General features: G+C 45.0%; 1 protein-coding gene across 5 annotated transcripts in view; it reads right to left on the minus strand.

Moving 5' to 3' along the window:
* Nucleotides 1-17308, minus strand: part of MIA2 (MIA SH3 domain ER export factor 2) — a 61852-nt gene extending 44544 nt beyond the window's left edge. For 2 of the 5 annotated variants that reach the window (XM_073578046.1, XM_073578043.1), the window contains exons 1-8: nt 17111-17308; nt 11809-11942; nt 11200-11286; nt 10325-10439; nt 8183-8791; nt 6691-7833; nt 1603-1752; nt 1417-1511 (exon numbers count right to left, since the gene is read on the minus strand). In XM_073578046.1, the coding sequence (XP_073434147.1) occupies nt 1417-1511; nt 1603-1752; nt 6691-7833; nt 8183-8791; nt 10325-10439; nt 11200-11286; nt 11809-11942; nt 17111-17231 (2454 nt within the window). In that variant the 5' untranslated portion in view covers nt 17232-17308. Of the gene's footprint in view, nt 1-1416; nt 1512-1602; nt 1753-6690; nt 7834-8182; nt 8792-10324; nt 10440-11199; nt 11287-11808; nt 11943-16531; nt 16674-17110 lie in introns of those variants that run through there. The other 3 variants (XM_073578045.1, XM_073578047.1, XM_073578048.1) reach the window with 3 other exon arrangements.
* Nucleotides 17309-19447: the final 2139 nt, after the last annotated feature.

The following is a 19447-nucleotide window of genomic DNA, read 5'->3' on the forward strand; positions in this document are numbered from 1 at the left end:
TGTGGATTGTGAGAACCGGGTCAACAAGTATTTTACACTTTCTAAACTGTGAAACATTAGCGCTCCCCAGTCCCCTCCAACAGTTCAGTATTGAACCACTTCCATTTTGATAGTTTTTGTCTATGTTACTGTTTATTCCCCTAGCTCTAAACCTAACCCTAGTAGTAGCTCTTACCCTAGTCTTAACACTAACTCTATTACTATCCTTAGCCCTAGTACTATCCCTATCCTTAGAACTAACCCTATCCCTTAAACAGACCCTAAATCCAGTTCTAAACCTGTCCCTAACACTATCCCATATACTATCCCTAAACCTAGTCCTAACCTTATCCTTAGCCTAAATCCTAGTACTGTCACGTCGCCGTCAGATACAGGGACTGCTGTTCCGGTCTCAACCACTGGGAGGCGCCGGGCGGTCACGTCGTCGTCAGACTCGGGGACAGCTGTTCCTGCCTCGGCCACTAGGAGGCGCTGTGGTTTCCCCGTGAGTGGTGGTGACAGAGAAGGGGCTTCTGCGCAGGCATCTGGTGGGCGCAGGCTCCGCTCCTCTGTCAGTCATGAAAGGGTTGGTGCGTCACCATCTGGCCTGGTCCTAGGGGAGGTCCAAATGACATCATCAGACTGTGAACCTGTGAGGGATAGCCTGATCCTTCAAATACCTTGGGGCCTGTCTTGCAGGCCGCCAGATATAGTCTTGGTTTCCCCAGTGTGCTAGTTTGTTATTTGCTATCTTTGACTCTTGACCTTTGCCTGGATTACTGACTCTGCTCCTGCCTAACGATTTTGTACCTCTGCCGCCCTCCTGGTTTACGACTTTGACCTTGGCCTGGTTTTTGACGCTGCGACTGCCTAACGATTTTGTACCTCTGCCTCCCTCCCGGTTTATGACTCTGACCTTGGCCTGGATTTGACTCTGCTACTGTCTGCCGTGTTTGTACCTCTGCTGCCCGCCTGGTTTAGACTTGGATTCCTGACTACGCTTTTGGTCCCATTTTTTAACCCCTTTCTGGCGACCGTCCTGCTCTGGTCCGCTGCTCTTATTCAGACAGCAACCTCCTGAGCTCTGCTGTAAATCCAGATCCTTGTATAAGGGTAAAGGGTATCGGGGTTGCTCGGGGTGCTGTCTTACTGCAGCCCAGACTCGCAGACTGACGTCACAAGTACTATCTCTAAACCTAGTCCTAACCCTACTACTATCCCTAAACCTAGTATTAACCCTATCCCTAGCCTAAATCCTACTACTATCCCTAAACCTATTCCTAACCCCAACACTATCCTTAACCCTTGTATTATCCCTAACTATAGCCCACGGCTTGTGCACATGATTACGACTTCTGAAATGACTGATAACAGAGAGTAATAGATTGCATGCCAGTGCATGCAGGACAGAGGACAGGATTGGTTTCCATACTGTACCTCTCTAATTGTACGTGTGATCTGGGACCTGACCGGGACCAGATACCGGGAGTGGACCTCCCTGGACCCTGACGAGATCTTCCTCATCATCTCTGCTGTGATAAAGACATGGTACATTGTAACAAATCCAGCATTGTGGTTACACAACATTTCCTCTTCTCTTATAGTCTGCACAATGCAGCTCACCTGTAAACGTTAGCAGCGATGCATATGATGCGTCTGGGCTCTCCTCTGTCCCCTGTGGTCTCTTCCAGGGATTGCCTGGAGATTTAGTTACTGCGCAGCCCTCACCGGTCCCTGGTGTCCCTGCAGCATCACAGTGTGAAGATACTTTCTCTAAAAAGCAAAATAGATTAATCAGATTTGATGACCAACAGATCTGCAAATAATAGGGAGACCCAGCGCCCACTCGGCAGCTGTGTCACGGGGGCAATATAACCCCATTAGTTACAGGTACATGAGAGCCAGCATTGTCCTCATCTCTGGATCACCATCCTTAAAGGGGTTGTCCGGAATGAGAAAACCACCATCTGCCTTCTTCCAAAAACTGTGCCCCCTCCTATCCACAGGTTGTGTATGGTATTGAATCTTCGCAACATTAACTTCGAGGCTGAGCTCGGGTACTAGGCACAACCAGGGGTGGCGCTAATTTTTAAAGAAGCCAGATGTGTTTATCTAATCTCATCCAACTCCTTTCAATGGGGCTGAAGACCACTCTAATGGTGTAAGTTATATGCGAGCACCACTAGCCCGTATTTACGGCACTGCTGTGGTGGAGCAAAAGAGGGCACGAGCGAGTCTGGCACTGCATATTGACCATGTGCCACTACTGCACAGTCACCATGTGCCGGCACTTCATAGTGACCATGTGCCAGCACTGCATAGTGACCATATAGCGACACTGCATAGTGACCATGTGCCGGATCTTCATAGTGACCATGTGCCGCCACTGCACAGTGACCAGTGCTGGCACTTCATAGTGACCATATGCCGGCACGGCATAGTGACCATGTGGCAGCACTGCATAGTGATGATGTGCCACCACTGCATAGTGACCATGTGCCTCCACTGCACAGTGACCATATGCCAGCACTTCATAGTAACCATGTTGCAGCACTGCTGAATGACCATGTTCCGGCACTGCATAGTTATCATGTGGTGGCACTGTATAGTGATGATGTGCCACCACTGCATAGTGACCATGTGGTGGCACTGCATAGTTACCATGTGCCACCACTGCTTAGTGACCATGTGGCGGAACTGCATAGTGACCATGTGGTGGCACTGCATAGTGACAATGTGCCATCCCTGCATGGTGACCATGTGCCGCAACTGTATGAGGGCATTTTGTAGTGTGCACTATGTGGTATTTCTGTGCCTGACGTGAGGGTTTCTAGAGTTGGCATTTTATGGGGTTTCGGAGGCTGTCACTGTGTAATGTTTTTCAGAGGCAGCACTGAATAATGGTCTCTATGGCTGAGATTTTATGGGGGGTTCTGGAAGCTGTCACTTTGTGGGGGTACTGTGGTTTACAATTTCTGGGCACTTTGTGGAGATTTTGTGGATGACATTTTATGAGGGTACTGTGGCTGGAACGGTATGGGGGTACTGTGGGTGGACCTTTATGGGGTTACTGTGGATGGACCTTTATGGGGGGTATTGTAGGTGGACCTTTATAGGGGTACTGTGGGTAGCCCTTTAAAGAGGTACTGTGGGTGGATCTTTATGGGGGTTACTGTGGATGGACCTTTATGGGGGGTATTGTAGGTGGACCTTTATAGGGGTACTGTGGGTAGACCTTTAAAGAGGTACTGTGGGTGGATCTTTATGGGGGAGTACTGTGGGTGGATCATTATAGTGCTACTGTGGGTGGAACTTTATGGAGGTGCTGTGCGGGGACCTTTTTGGGGGTACTGTTGTGAGTTCATTTTCCCCTTCACTACTGAGGCCCGAGGAACTCCCTCTTCTGGTGAAGAAAGGTAGTGAGCCTGATTGTCAAACACCTGGGGCTGATGATGATGACTGGCTGAGTGGAGTTCATGACTGGATATAAGGCTGCCGACGCCCTTCTGGCCTGCGGGTGATTTCTCTGTGGACTTCTAGGAAACCAGTCTGATTCCTGCTCATCTAAAGCTAAGATTTCTGCTTTGCCTTTTTTGCATTAGTGTTTTGTTTTCCTTGCTTTTCTGGATTCTTCCATTCCCTGCTGGGGTGAGCTGAATCTCCTTTTGCCTGTTGCTCTGTCTTCAGAATATTCCTGAGTACTGACATAACCTTTTTTGAAGCCTAGCGTCTTCAGGGCTTTTTTTACTGTCAGTTTGTTGGCTCTTATTTTCATAGGGTTTTACACGGATTGCAGACAGCAGCCTTCCTGTCCTTTCCTATCTAAGCTAGCTTGGGCCCCATCTTTGCTCAGTCTATCTTTCTGTCTGTGTTTTGTTCTTTCTTCTTGCTTCACCGTCATTATATGTGGGGGGCTGCCTTTTGCTTTGGGGTCTGCTCTGGGGCAGTTTAGATTTCCCTTTCTGTCTTTAGGCTATGTAGTCCTCCGGCTGTGATCGAGGGGCCTAGGGCATCGTAGGAGCCCCCCACGGCTACTGCTAGTTGTGTTGATAGGTTCAGGGGTCTGCAATCCGATAGCTGCCAACTTCTCTGGTTTTCTGGACTTAGCTAGCATTTCTATTTTTGCCTCCTACGGTGACTCAATCATAACAGGGTACTGTGGGTGGATCTTTATGGGGTACTGTGGGTGGACCTTTATGGGGATACTGTGGGTGGACCTTTATGGGGATACTGTGGTTGGACCTTTATAGGGATACTGTGGGTAGACCTTTATGGGGCTATTGTGGGTGGACCTTTATAGGGATATTGTGGGTGGACCTTTATGGAGGTACTGTGGGTGGACAATTATGGGGGTATTGTGGGTGGACCTTTATGGGGGTACTGTGGTGGATCTCTATGGGGCTACTGTGGGTGGACCTTTATGATATCTCTTGGGTTGGCACATTATGGGGGCTCTGTGGGTAGCATTGTATGATGTTTATGGAGGAAGCACATAATGTGGGGTCTGGGGTTGACACACTGTGGAGGTTTTGGACAGGGCCGGCGTCAGCACCTGGCATACCCGGGCAAGTACCGGGGCCCTAGCAAGATGGGTGGGTCCACTCGGCCCCTGAACAAGTTTTTTTTTTATTTATTACTCCGGGGTTGGTCCCCAACCCTTTGCCCTCCGCAAAACATCTTACTCACCACTATCTTTTTTCCTGTAAGAGCGCGCGGTCCACATGTTACCGCTCATTAAGGTCATGAATATGGACACCACCCCACATACATAGCTGTGGTGCCCATATTCATGACCTTAATGGGCGGTACCACATGCCAGGGGGCCAGGGGGAGAATGAGCCAGGGGAGAATGAGCAGGGGGGCCCGGGGGGAATGAGCCCAGCCCCCGGGGGAGAGTGAGCCGAGCGGGAAATGAGCCCAGCGGGGGAGATAAGAGTGAGCGTGGGGGTAAATGAGCCCAGCGGAGATGAGAGTAAGCCGGGGGGAATGAGTGGGGGGGGAATGATCCCAGCGGAGATGAGAATGAGCCCAGCAGGGGAGATGAGCCCATTATTCTCTATGGGGCATTATATGGGGCACATTCTATATGTATGGAGCATTATATGGGGCCCATTGTCCTATTTGGAGCATTATATGGGGCCCATTGTCCAGTATGGAACATTATATTGGGCCCATTATCCTGTTTGGAGCATTACATGGTGTCCATTATTCTGTATGGAGCATTATATGGGGCCCATTATTCTGTATGATGTATTATATGATGTCCATTATTCTGTATAGTGTATTATATGGGGCCCATTATCCTTTTGGAGCATTATATGGGGCCCATTATCCTGTATGGAGCATTATATGGGGCCCATTATCCTGTATGGAGCATTATATTGGGTCCATTATCCTGTATGGAGCATTATATGGGGCCCATTGTCCTGTTTGGAGCATTATATGGGGCCCATTATCCAGTATGGAGCATTATCCTGTTTGGAGCATTACATGGTGTCCATTATTCTGTATGGAGCATTATATGGGGCCCATTATTCTATATAATGCATTATATGATGTCCATTATTCTGTATGGCGTATTATATGGGGCCAATTCTGTATGAAGTATTATAAGTTGTCCATTATTCTGTATGGAGCATTATATGGGGGCTCATTATTCTGTATGGCTCATTATATGGGGGCTCATTCTGTATGAAGCAATATTTTGGGCTCATTATATTGTATGGAGCATTACATGAGGCCCATTATTCTGTATGAGACAATATTTGGGGCTCATTATTCTGTATGGAGCATTATATGAGGCTCAGTATTCTGTATGAAGCAATATATGGGGCCCAATAAACTGTATGGAAGACTATGTGATGCCCAGAATACTGTATGGAGTTCTATACTGTCCGGTCTTAAATGAAAACTTTTGAATCCCCACTAGGGCACGCGCTGTGCTCTGCGAGGATTTGCTGGTTTCTGAGCTATTGTAGAATTTACAATAGAGATCACTCATGTAATGTAAGAAGTAAGTGATATCTTTGGCATTGCACTATACCTATATTTCTTTCCCGTATCTGTGCATCATGAATTGTGGTACATGTTACAGGGGCCCACTGAGACATTTTCGGCCGGTGCCCACAAAAACCTGGAGCCGGCCCTGGTTTTGGGGTGGTATTATATAGATCTGTGATATATGCACGCCCCCATGTCCAAGCTTGCCATGGATTTGAAATAACCTAAAAGTGGCCATAAATACCAGTACCAATAAGAATATTATTTCTATGGTGGGAGAAGGCAGATGCGTCCACTGGACACAATGCAGTGCCGCACATCTAGAGAAAGAGTAGGACAAATGGAAATCCAACCTGTCTGACCAATGGATATTGTCAGGGGGTATTTGCTGCTCGCTGCGGAGATGAATTTGATGTTAGAACCAAGCTCATCAAATTATGGGGGTACTGACTCCAGCAATGGATCATGACGGGAGGATTATAATAACACTGATATGCACAGCATTTGTAAGTTAGTGAATACAGCACGGCACACACACGGACACATAGACTTCCATCCTCCCTAAAATCTCTAATAAAAATCCAAAACGTGGAGTCATCCTCTCCTGTCAATCATGTAAAAAAAATTTGGGGCCATTTCTTGTTTATATATATATTTTGGAAAAAGCTGAGTGCTGCCATAACAGATCCCACAAGACATCATCTTTATCACCTTCTCTTGATTTAGGGGTATCGCTCTCATTCTCCACATCCTCTGTGTCCTCTTGGCTCCTGAGCTTTTTGCCTTTTTCTGCTAGATCAAGTTGAGATTCTGTTACCATCTCAGTGACAGATTTCAAGTTTTCCTCGGTCGTCTTATCTGCAGATATGTAGATAGATCCGGCTGTAAGACCTTGATGTCCATCTTGAAATGATTGAGCATCTTCAGTATGACCCCTCATGCAGTCCTGATCCTGACTTGTGGTGGACACAGCTTGCTTTCTATTTTCAGATCCTATGGTCTTATGTTCTTCGTTTGTTTCTTCTACCTCCTTCCTCCCTGTCTTTAGGCTTGTGCTCACTTTATCTTCATCAGTTGACTGTACTTCATCTCTTAGATCATGAGAAGACACAAAGAAATGGTCATCAAGACTCCATTTATCGCTCATGATAGGCACAACTTCTGCAGGAATTTGGATTTCATACTGTTCCTGAGTCTCCATTGGGTTGAAGTTTTCTTTAAGTCTCTTGGGAAACTCTTCATATTCACCTTCTCTATCCAATGTCCATTTATCTACAAGAGAAATCTGTGGTTGATCCATTACTTCGAAATTTGTGACTTCAGCCTTATCGTGATCATCTATAATGACCGAACCTGCTCCGTGTTTGAGCCCGTCATCAATCCTCTGTGACAATGAGTCAGAGTATTCATTACTCATAACTCTATGATCTCTGGAATCATCTTCTTGACGAGATTCTGAAGTCTGCACAGGTTCAGGGTCTTCAAGTTCAGGTTTCTCATCATGTTCTTCTCCATCATGAAAGGTGTTTACCTTCTTTGTCATTTCATTGTCAGGATAAACCTTTGGTTGATGTTCCTCTTGGTCAATCACAAAGGAATCAACTTCAATGAATTTGATCTCTTGTGACAATGTATCAGAATCTTCTTTATTCTTAGCTACATACTCTCCAGTATCATCAGCTTGATTAGACCCTAAGGCCGTTGTAAAATGCTCTTCTTCGAGTCCTCGTTCCTTTTCTTCTTCAACTTTTTCTTCCAGAAAAGTGCTGATTATCTCTGTCAATGCTTCATCAAGATGAACATATGATTGATGCATCTCTTTAAGATGGCTGAATTCATCCTGATTGTTTCCATCTACAACAGAACCAAGTCCATTTAGTTCACTTCCCTGTTACAATGTAAGAAGATATCTATGTAAGTCATTGCTCACCACTCCTAGTCTAGACTTATGTCCTGACTCCTGACATTTGTGTGGAATGTCCCATCCCTCCAAATTCTATCTCCTCCTTCTCCCTGCTGTGACTTTTATCTGAGTTTTGACACAATGGGATTGAATCTTTGTGATGTTCCTTGACTTGTGGAAGGATCTTGTTTTTTGTAACTCAGGGAACATTTTACAACTTGTTTGTCAAATGTTCTACACATTCTAGACCTCATATCTACCCTCACTCTCACATTTTTTCTGCAGACTCATCAGACCCACCTTTATCTGGTGCGTTGGTCACAGCCATATATTCCATTTGGACATCCTTTGTCTTCTCACTTTGGTCCATTCTTGAGGTCTCCGATAGAGCAAGCATTGGATTACTATCTTGACTATGATTCTCTGGAGAAATCTCATCGTCTGTTCCTACTACATTCAGGTTCGATTCTTCTTTTTTATCAGTTTTGGCCCCAAATCCTAAAACATCCCTAATTCCGAAGTGAAACCACTTTGATTTTGAATCTTCAGCCTCCTTCTTTGTATTGATTTGGTCTTGGTCAGTCTGTTCATTAGAGGTCGAAGAGTCTCCTCCATAGTTCTCATCATCTTTGACTTTTGGTTCATCTTTTTTTTCTCCAAAGGGCAGAAACTTTTTGAGTCTGCCTCCAAGCCAGCCAGACTTTTCAGGAGTATCTTCCTCCTGCTGTTTCTGAGCTTCTTCAGCTTCTTCATTTATGATTTCCATGTTTATGATTTTAGCTTCTGCATCTTTCATTTCATTCTTTTTTCCCATGCCAAACCACCCAGCAATGCCGGAGGGAGTCCAAGACTCCTGAACTTCGGGCTCTGGAGACTCTGGGATGATGACATCTTGGGTAGATTGTCCATCTGTAGAATGAAACAATGTAGCTAAGTTTCTGATATTATAAATAGTATCTGTTTAGCATTTGACCATGACAGCCCTATATTTATATATGGGAAAATTGCTTAAATAGCAATGGTATTATCAAAATCAATTGGTGTTGTTATGTTTTCAACACGTGTAATGATGAGCTATCAGAGCTGGGATAATCGTATTGGATCATCGGGACAATCGTATTGGATCATCGGGATGCTCATGTCTGTGAATGGGCTTACAAGGAAATGGAAGTTTATTGGATCAAATCTACCGTTAACTGAAAGGGGATGTATATGTTTAGAAACACATGGCCTCTTTCTTCCAAAAACAGCACCACACCTGTCCGTAGGTTGTGTCTGGTATTGTAACTTAGATCCATTATAGTTAAAGGTGTTGTCCACTTTCTCTTGTTAGTGCAGCTTTCCTCACCGACACTCCTGTCCATACAGTGGCTGCTGGTGCATGGTCATGTGACTAGTCCCATCCACATGGAGGAGACAGGTCACATGCTCGTCCATCAGCAGCGATTTTACGTGCTGGTAAATTTGGAGGACATCTACACTAACATAAGAAAGTGGTCAATATTCCTACACACTACTTTTAAATGGTTGCAGTCGTCTCATTAACCGTTACATGCATCAATAGTAAAAAAAAATCTAAGAAACTTTGCAATATATGTTATCAGTGCTTCTCCACTTAAGAGCCACTTCTCTTCCACTTTGCTCCTGAATTAATCATTCATTCTGAAATACTGTCTTGCTCAAAACAAGGGACTGCAAGCTCACTGAGTGATCAGATTACAGTTGCTTATTGATGTCTGTTTAGGAAATGAGGAGGAAGAAGAAGAAAAAGAGAGAGAAACAGACCTATACTGCTGTTTTCTAGTAAGAGTTTTATTTAACTCTACAGCTAGATTCACAGCTGCACTGCTCAGTAATGCTCTATAATATCCACCATACTACTGCTTTCTAATAAGCCTTTTATCTCATCCCAGAATTGGATTCACAGCTACAGTGCAATGTCAACCATGATGCTGCTACCTTGTTGTAAGTTTAATAAGTTTTTATCTCACTTCAGTGCTGGACTCACAGCTACACTGCTCAGTTCTGTTGTTTAATGTCCTCCATGCTGCTTCTGGTTATGTGCTGCATAGAGGCAGGAGAGCTGGAATTCCTCATGTCTGTGTGTGCTGCGTATGGGAGACATTGCACCCACTAGCTCAGAGACAACTGAAAATTAGACATAAAGGCTGCAGAGGGGAAAATTGGAGATAAATGCAGGATATTGCAGCATATAATAGCCAGAAATAGTGTTATTTCTCATTTACAGACAAGAAGGCTGATTCTGAACACTTATCTGAAATGACAGGGTGGCTTTTAGTGAGGTCCAGGATTATAAAACAGGGTCTTCATTTTGTTTACTGATTCCTTGTATTCATCTCAGACAACCCCTTTAATATTAAAAGGAAGATGCAAATCTTTACATACATTGGGATTGTCCTGCATTACCTCCTGTATTCTTACCTTCCTGTATAGTTTGGTCTATGGGGTCGTCTTTGTTTCTTTTGATATGATGTAAAACACTGTCTTCGTTCTCAAAAACATATTCCCCTCCGTCCAGACACACAAAATCAATCTCCTGGAGAGAAAATAAGAAGGGTTTCATTGTTATTCTCATTTAAGAGCCTTTAAGGGGATGTCCAGGGTAATAAAAACATGGCTGCTTTCTTCCCAAACAGCGCCACATCTGTCCACAGATTGTGTCTTGTATTGCAGCTCTGCACTATTTGCGTCAATGAAGCTGAGCTGCAATACCAGACATAACCTGTAGACAGGGATGGTGCTGTGTTTAGGAGAAGGAAGCCATGTTTTTATAATCCTTTACTACCCGATTGTTGCAAAGACGAAAAAAGGAGAGTCACAACTTCAATAATTCCAACATATAGTGGAAAATGAGTAAAGAAATACAGTGTCCGCAGAATTGTGCCATGCAATGAACACATAACAGTGCCACACGGGACTTGAAGTCCTACCCAGGAAGGAAGTTTACAATATATACAGTATATCAAGACAATATTCATTTTGACCAAGCAGAGCTGCAGTGTAAAGCATGGAAGTTGAGGGGAAGAAAAGCATCCTGAGCCTCTTATAAGACAGGAGGTGGATTTCAGGCTTCCTCAGACTCCAACAGACAATGCAGCTCAGCTGTAATTACCTATAATATAAACACCTTAATGGAGCAGAGCTGCAGTATAAAGCATTAGGGAATTAAAAAGACGATGAGACAAGAAGTGTTTATAAACTCCATTAGACTCCAACAGACAAATGCCGTTAATCTGGAGTCACTGACGTCCTCATGGAGTCAGAAAGTTTCAATGTTGTGACATAAATATCGTTACCTGCGCCGGGATCTCTATTTCCTCACCCAGATAAACCTCCTCAATAGTAACAGAATCCTTTGGAAAGAAGCCGTATGCTTTTCCTGTCTGAAAAATATGAGAAAAAATTGCAATGGAGCAACGGGCAACGCTCACCGGTATGCTGGGACCTGTAGTTCTCCAATAGCTGGAGAACAATAGATGGTGGAAGGATGTGCAGATACCAGATTATATGATGATTTATTATACAATAAATCATTTTTTACCTATTTTTATGCTTATTGAATTTACAGGCATCCAGTGGGGAAACACTTCCCACTTTGTGCTTTACCCACTCCCTCTTATCATAGGGACTCTGCCCATCATAATAACACATCTGATTTCCTGTTTCTCTTTTTTTCTCCTGCAAATGATCTGATTGGCTGCAATGGTGCCAATTCTTCCTGCTGGGGATGGAAGTGTTATCATAGGGACACAGAGCGCTCAAAATTAAACCTTCTGATACATCCTTTTCTATCGTGACCATAAATGAACATGTTGGACCGACATCAGTAACACTGGGCACCTGTCACCAGCTATAGAGGCCATGCCCAGGGGCAGTGGTGGTCGGGACCACGCTGGGTGACTTACACTTCCTTGCCACAAGTCTTCCCTCTTTCCGGTCAGCTTGTAATAAACATTAATTTCATCTCCTGTTTTAAAAGTCAAGAATCGGCAGTCGGGTCCCGAATAATCTTGATTTGCTGAAACTCGCATCATCAAACCTTAAAGGGAAAATACAAGCATGGGATACAATGTAACAAAGGGAAAGGCTGAGAGCATATGATACAATGTACAGTAATACATATAAACACCGAGAATGTGATATAATGTAACAAAGAGTGAAAAAAGCCACAACAGCTGAGCATATGATACAATGTGACAAAGAGAACAATACCTAGCATGTGATACAATATAGCAAGGGGAAAGGACGAATGTGTGATACAATGTAACAAGGAGAAAACAAAGAATATGTGATACAGTGTTACAAGGAGAAATTACGATAATGTGACAAATCTAACAAAGAGAAAGGACAATCATGTGATACAATGTGACAGGAGAGCTCTTGATCCGTAGACTCCTTCATCATATCTCATTATTTCAGATAATGGACTTATCTCCAAATGTTTATTTCATGCATTTATAATATCTCAGAAGTCATTATCATCTCAGAACAGGGTCAGTGCCTGCAGCCAGCAAATCCGGGCAAATCTGGCCCAAGGTGTTTGGTGGGCGCACTCTGCCCGGGTTTGTACTTGTGACATTACCACATGTTTGGTGTGTGCTCAAGAGCTGTGTCATACAACTGATACCCAAGCCTAACTACTCCAATCCCGCTGCTCCGATCCCAACTGCTTTGATCCCAGATGCCCAGATCCCAGCTGCTCCGATTCCATCTGCTCCGATCTAAGCTGCTCCGATCCCAACTGCTCCGATCAAAGCTGCTCCGATCAAAGCTGCTCCGATCCCAACTGCTCTGATCCAAGCTGCTCCGATCCCAACTGCTCCGATCCAAGCTGCTCCGATCCAAGCTGCTCCGTTCCCAACTGCTCCGATCCAAGCTGCTCCAATCCCAACTGCTCCGATCCAAGCTGCACGATCCCAACTGCTCCTATCTCAACTGCTCCGATCCAAGCTGCACCGATCCCAACTGCTCCTATCTCAACTGCTCCAATCCAAGCTGCTCTGATCCCATCTGCTCCAATCCCATCTGCTCCAATCCCAGCTTCTCCAATCCCAACTGCTCCAATCCCAACTGCTCCGATCCAAGCTGCTCCGATCCCAACTGCTCCGATCCAAGCTGCTCCGATCCCAACTGCTCCGATCCAAGCTGCACCGATCCCAACAGCTCCGATCCCAGCTGCTCCGATCCCAGCTGCTCCGATCCCAGGAGTTTAACCTCTTGGATGGCATTTCACAGGCTACAAATAAGGGCAGGGGTCCCTTTTGATGCCATTGTCCATCCCAGGCCCTCAAACCTGTGTCTGATAGATAATATTACAATACTCTGAAACATTACGGTATTACGGTATTGTGCATTCTACAAATGATCAAATGTTCAAGTCTCCTAAAGGGACCAAAAAATGTGAAAACAAAAAATAAAACATTAAAAAGAATATATAAAAGTATGAACATGTTTAACATATTTGATACTAATGAAGTATCAGAATATTTATCCCATACTGTACATGCCCAAAAAAAAAGAAGTAAATTGCCCCAAAAATGATAATGATAAAAACTACGGGACAAAAATGTAGTGGAAAAAAAAAATCAAGCCTTGATACAGCTCTAGTGACTGGAATATAAAAAAGTACAAATATGGCTCAAATATAAATATGTTGTATGTCCACTCAATGATGTAATCCTATAAATATGACATACAACTAAATAATCTTTTAAAAACATATTTATTGATAGAATATAAAACAATCCAAATACAGAAAAAAGGAAACTAGGGGGAAGCAAAACAGGTGGAAAAACAGTGCAGGGAAGTACGGGGTAAAAAATATGTATACACCAAGAGGGACATTTTTACAGATTGTAGCACCATTCATATAACTGACAACATGATCACAGAGTTATATATTACCGTAATATGCCAAATAATAATAATAATTACAATAATGATCAATAAATCTTATGGATCATAAAAGTTGTCAAAATGCAGATTCATCAAACATAAAATTCAAAAAATCTTGGGGCAAGATCCCAGAGGTAATTCTTAAATTTCTCATATAAATATCATTAAAATAATCACAAATTAATTTCCTTATAAGGATCAAAAAGGTGTATATAAAACAGAATAAACAAGTCAGCAGCTGAGGCAAAAGCACGCAAACAAAAAACAAAAAAATAAGATAACAATAAATATACTGGTCTCTATTAAAAGAAAGACATACCAATATCAATTTAGTTAAGACCAAAATATCATTAATGGGATAGGTAAAAAACAAGTCTAAAGTGCCAAAGTAGAATGGAAAGTGCAAGTGTCATTTAAAAAGCATACATACTGACCAAGGAAGGAACCCCGCAGCAGCCAGCACCTGCACGACGCGCGTTTCGCCTGAGCTTTGACGAGGGGATGAATATATGGATATAAAAAAGTTACATATCTCAGAAGACGAAGGGGAAAAATGAAAAACAAAGAGGTGCGAGCCCACCAGGAGTCTGTCCCCCAAGAGCCCACATTAACCCTGCAGGCAGCTCTGTCTCAGAGCCAAGACTTAGTATTTTTATGCAAACCACAAAGGAAAAAAGAAAATCCACACTGCTGAGACACCTCTTGTGTGAGCACATACTATTGTGCAAAAGCTGCAGCCGGCATCTAAACCTGAAACCTTAGGGTTCTCATCCAGAAAAAAACAGTTCTGCTGTATAGAAGTAATGAAGAAAGATGAATGGCACTCACTAGGCTCGAATTCAAACTTTATTGGAACATCTTCAACGGGAGAATGGAAGCAGGGGTGCCGGAATGACAACGGCCGTTTCGCGCAAATGCACGTCCCCGTAGAAGTGCATTTGCGTGAAATGGCCGTTGTCATTCCTAGAATTAGAGGCGCATTATCTGGGTGCTGAACTTCTCTGTAACATCCCACTGCCCCATTAAGTCCATCCTAACCTTCACCATCCGTTTGGCTATAAGGAGGAGCGTGGAGTATGTAATTGTATGGAGGGGTATGAAGGAGCATGCAGGTGTATGGGGCATGGAAGAGAATGGAGCATGGAGGAGAATGGAGCAGCATGATGGAGCAAGAAGGAAAATGGAGTATGTAGAAGCATGGAGGAGCAAGGAGGAGCATGGAGGAGAATGGAGGAACATGGAGAAGCATGGATAAGCATGGATAAGCATGGAGAAGCCAGAGGGAGAATGAAGGAGAATGGGGGTGCATGGCGCATGTAGGAGCATGGAGAAGCATGGAGGAGAATGGAAGAGCATGGAGAAGCATGGAGGAGCATGCAGGAGCATGGAAAAAATGGAGGAGCATGAGGGAGATTGAAGGACTATGGAGGAGCATAGAGAAGCATGGAGGAGCATTGAGGAGAATGGAGCGGTATGAAGGAGCAAGCAGGAGTATGGAGGGGCATAGAGGATAATGGAGCATGGGAGAGTGAGGGAGAATGAAGGAGTATGGCGCAGCATGGAGAGATATGGATGAGAAAGGAGCATGGAGGAGCATGGAGGAGTATGGATGATCATGGAGGAGAATGGAGCTTAGAGGAGAATGGAGGAGTATGGAGGAGAATGGAGGAGCATGCATGTGTATGGAGGAGAATGTACCATGGAGAGGTATGGAGGAGCATGGAACATGGAGGAAAATGGAGGGGTATGAAGGAGCAAGCAGGAATATGGAGGGGCATGTAGGAGCATGGAGGAGAATGAGGGAGAATGAAAGAGTATGGAGGGGCATGGAGAGATATAGAGTAGCATGGAGGAGAATGGATCACGGAGGAAAATGGAGGAGCATGGATGAGTATGGATGATCATGGAAGAGCATGGAAGAGAATGGAGGAGTATGGAGGAGTATGGAAAAGCATGGAGGAGAAAGGAGGAGAATGGAGGAGAATGAGGAAAAATAGAGTATGGAGGGGCTTGGAGAGATATGGAGGAGAATGGATGATCATGGAGGATAATGGAGGAGTATAGAGGGGTATGGAGGCAAATAAAATAGCATGAATGGATAAGCATGGAGGAGAATGCAGGAGCATGGAGGGGCATGCATGGGAATGGACGAGAACGGAGGAGCATAGATGAGAATGGAGGGGTATTGAGAAGTACGGAGGAGAATGAGGGAAGGGAGGAAAATTCATGAGTACGGAGAAGTATTGAGGAGAATGGAGGAGAATGGACGAGAATAGAGGAGAATTGATGAGCATGGAAGAGAATGGAGGTCATGCATTAGTATGGAAGGGAATGAGGTAAGGGAGGAGCATGGAGGAGAATGGAGGAGTATGGAGGAGAATAGAGGAGAATGAGGTAAGGAAGGAGCATGGAGGAGAATGGCGGAATATGGAGGCACATGGAGGAGTATGAATAGGTAAGGAAGAGAATGGAGGAGCATGCGGTGGAGTGTAGAGGGGTATAATGGGGTATAGAGGAATATAGCAGGATAAGACGGGTATGGCATGGTATGGAGTGTAAGCTATATCTAATCAGGGCTGGACTGGCCATTTGGCAATTCTGGCACCTGCCAGAAGGGCCTGTCTGGTTGTGGGCTGCCTTGTCTGCTACGTTGTTACCAGAATCGGTGTTCTCAAGACACCCATATTGTTAACAGTTGTGACTGAGCACAAAGTCGCTGACGCCGTCACTTACCTTAGCAGGCCACAGGTGTCATTAGAAATATTTGTCTTGCAGTAAATCTTGCTTCCTCCATCCAGGCTAATATTAGTAATATATCCCCATCTGATGCTTGGAGATGGGGACAGCATGGGCCTGTGTGATTGCAAATGCCAGGGCTGAATTTCTGTCCCAGTCCATACCCGTATTTAATCATTGCAGACTTCAGCTTACTCTTCCCCTGCTTTCATTATCTGTAACCAGCTATAAACAGTGGGTGACCTTCGTCCCCTCTGTGTCGTAACTCGCTGTTTTCTCTCTATCCCAATTACACAAAACCACAAACATTATATAGAATTATCCATAGTGCGCCTATGTCAAAGTAATACACAATGTAATGTGCATCGGCCTCAGTGACATAAGATTAGTGAGGTATGGACACAGCTTCTGGTGACTCCTGCAAACATTTCCTGAGTCACAATTGTCCTAATATCAATGTAAAAATCTCAGGAGGTTGTGACAATGGAAACATATTGGAGCCGTCACCTAATCAAACCCTTCACAAGGGTCCATGGGAAATCAAACACAGAAGAATCTGTAATAGGGTGCACTTACTTTCACAGTTGGGGTCCCCGCATTTCTTCCACTCAGACAGAATCTTCTGCATAAGAACCTGTGTGGTGTATGATAGCAGCACCAGTGTAACCAGCACCCTGGAGACCCTCATATCTGCCATAACTGGTTCTTATGGGGAAATCTGTGCACCAGGGATGACGCCTAGATCTGCTTCACTCCCGGTCATTTCCCAGTGGCTTGAACTGCTGCAGCCAGTTAATAATTAAATCTCTGTGAATCTTGTCCCTGGAAGCCACCAATCATCCTCTCAGATTTCTGCCCATCTACATGGACATGGCGACAAAGAGGATAACAAATAATGTAGTCGAGCCGCTGAGACCGACATGGAGTTTACTGTGAGATCAGGAAAGAGTCTCTTCCACCACCAAGAAGCATTCATGATGCAAACTAGAAAACAAAATAATAATATAAATATTTTTATTCATTGGTGAATGTTTATGAACCCTTCAGAATTGTCCATATTTGTGCATAATTTGACCTAAATCTTCACATTCTTAAACAAGTAATGAAAGTGAAACGGAGGCCAGGGGAGTAGTCGTCGCTGAGGGTGGCAGTACCGGCAAACACTGGCTCTCCGTCACATTAACAGACTGTAGTCCACTTGGGTCACCCTCGCACGCCCAGGGCAGCGGGGTACTCGGTACCGGGCCGGTGTCAAGGCGGGAATGTGTCACAGCAGCGGTGACCCGGTCCGTGGCCCCTGGCGCCCAATATCAATGGCCGTGATGTTAATGGTGTTAGAGTTTATATGAATAGTTCGTGACGCCAACCGTGGTGTTTGGCAAGTAAGGTGGTAAGCCAACGCTGCATGCAGATCCGCTGGTCCTGATGGTGTGGTGCAGCTGAGATGGTATAGCTCCCCACAGGTGGAGCTGTAGTCCCAGGGCAGTGTAGGTGCAATGGATGAGGAGAGGCGCAGAATGGTATGGAGGCTGGTACCCAGGTGTAGTGGTGCTGGAATAACTGGAGGACACCAGAGTATGCGGTTCCAAAGCTTTACTCACTGTTTGCAGGTCACACAACTGCCTGCCTCCGTACTGTGTTCTCCAGGTCAGGGCTCCAGCCAACCTCCAGGCAGGATAGGATTCTCCCTTCCTGAACGACTCCTCTAATGCGCCTTTAGGTGCGAAGCACTCCAGTACTTAGTTACCCTGGAATGCCTCTCTAGGTGTTCCTAGTCTTTACTTGTATGACAGACAGCTGTAGCCTGCTCGGGGACTCCTCACTGCGTCCCGGCTCTCTATTCAGTTGCTGTTGTGTCCCAAGTCTATGATGGGAGCAAGGCGTTAGCGGCTCACTACTCCTCCGGTGTCTGTCGCCGGACATAAAGTTCCAATCAACCTCGGGGATCGGGCCCCGGCCTTTGCGCTCTCTGGACTGGAAGGGTTCTCTCTCTCTTTCTCAACCTCCTTCCCACCGTTCTTCTATTCTCCTTCGTTCCGATCTGTTCTCTCTCTTATGGAAGGTTAGGTTATCAATCTTATCAGTCTCTTTCTCTGGTCTTTCTCGTGCCAGCAGCCCAGATCACTGGGACCTGCTGCAGCACGTCCCTCAGACACCCATCTTCTCTCTTCTCTCTCCTCTAACCAACTAACTAACTGTCACTCTTCCCACTCTTCTATATCTAACTCCACCCGTCTCCCTAGCACCTCTTGTGTTACGAAGCCAGGGACCACAAAAGGCACCCTATAACCTTTCCAGCATAAAGCATGGATGGGTCCCTGCTGAACTATCCTGTGTGTGGGGTGCAGGTGTTGGAATGCGGAAAGGAGTTCCTAGCCTACCTGGATGGTGGGGCACTACACCTTAGGAGAAGGTGCTGTACCTCTGTGGCGACTGAAGCCTCAGGGGCGCCACACACTCACTTGTAAGTCAGGGTCCATTCCACACTGCCGGGGGTCCTTTTCCTTTAACACCACACAATGAGAGTCAGAGTCTAGGTTCATCTTTAATAAAACAATTTTACTCAGCTCGTCCAGTTTAGTCACAGAAACAGCACAAGATTCTTGGCAGATTATCACCATTCCGTTCCCTGCACTGTCCCTCAATCCTTCAGAAATATCCATCGTATCTGCCGGTACCGCAGTTTTCTAACTGGTCAGACTAACCCACTTCAGGAGTTCCCCGCCCGTTTCCCTCTCCAAAGGTGAAGTTGAAGAATGGCTCTTCCATTAATTACTAGGCCGTAGGCCTCGGATGTTTAGGGTTGTTACCACAAAGTTAGCTGCTACCATTCTTAAGCTGCCCAGATATTCCACCACGTGTGACTGTCAGCTCTTAGGCCCTGCACCGCTGGGATCCTCTACTTAAACGTTC

Source organism: Dendrobates tinctorius, unplaced genomic scaffold (genome assembly GCF_039654945.1).
Source record: "Dendrobates tinctorius isolate UK_male_01 unplaced genomic scaffold, ASM3965494v1 ptg000058l, whole genome shotgun sequence".
NCBI classification, from domain to species: domain Eukaryota; kingdom Metazoa; phylum Chordata; class Amphibia; order Anura; family Dendrobatidae; genus Dendrobates; species Dendrobates tinctorius.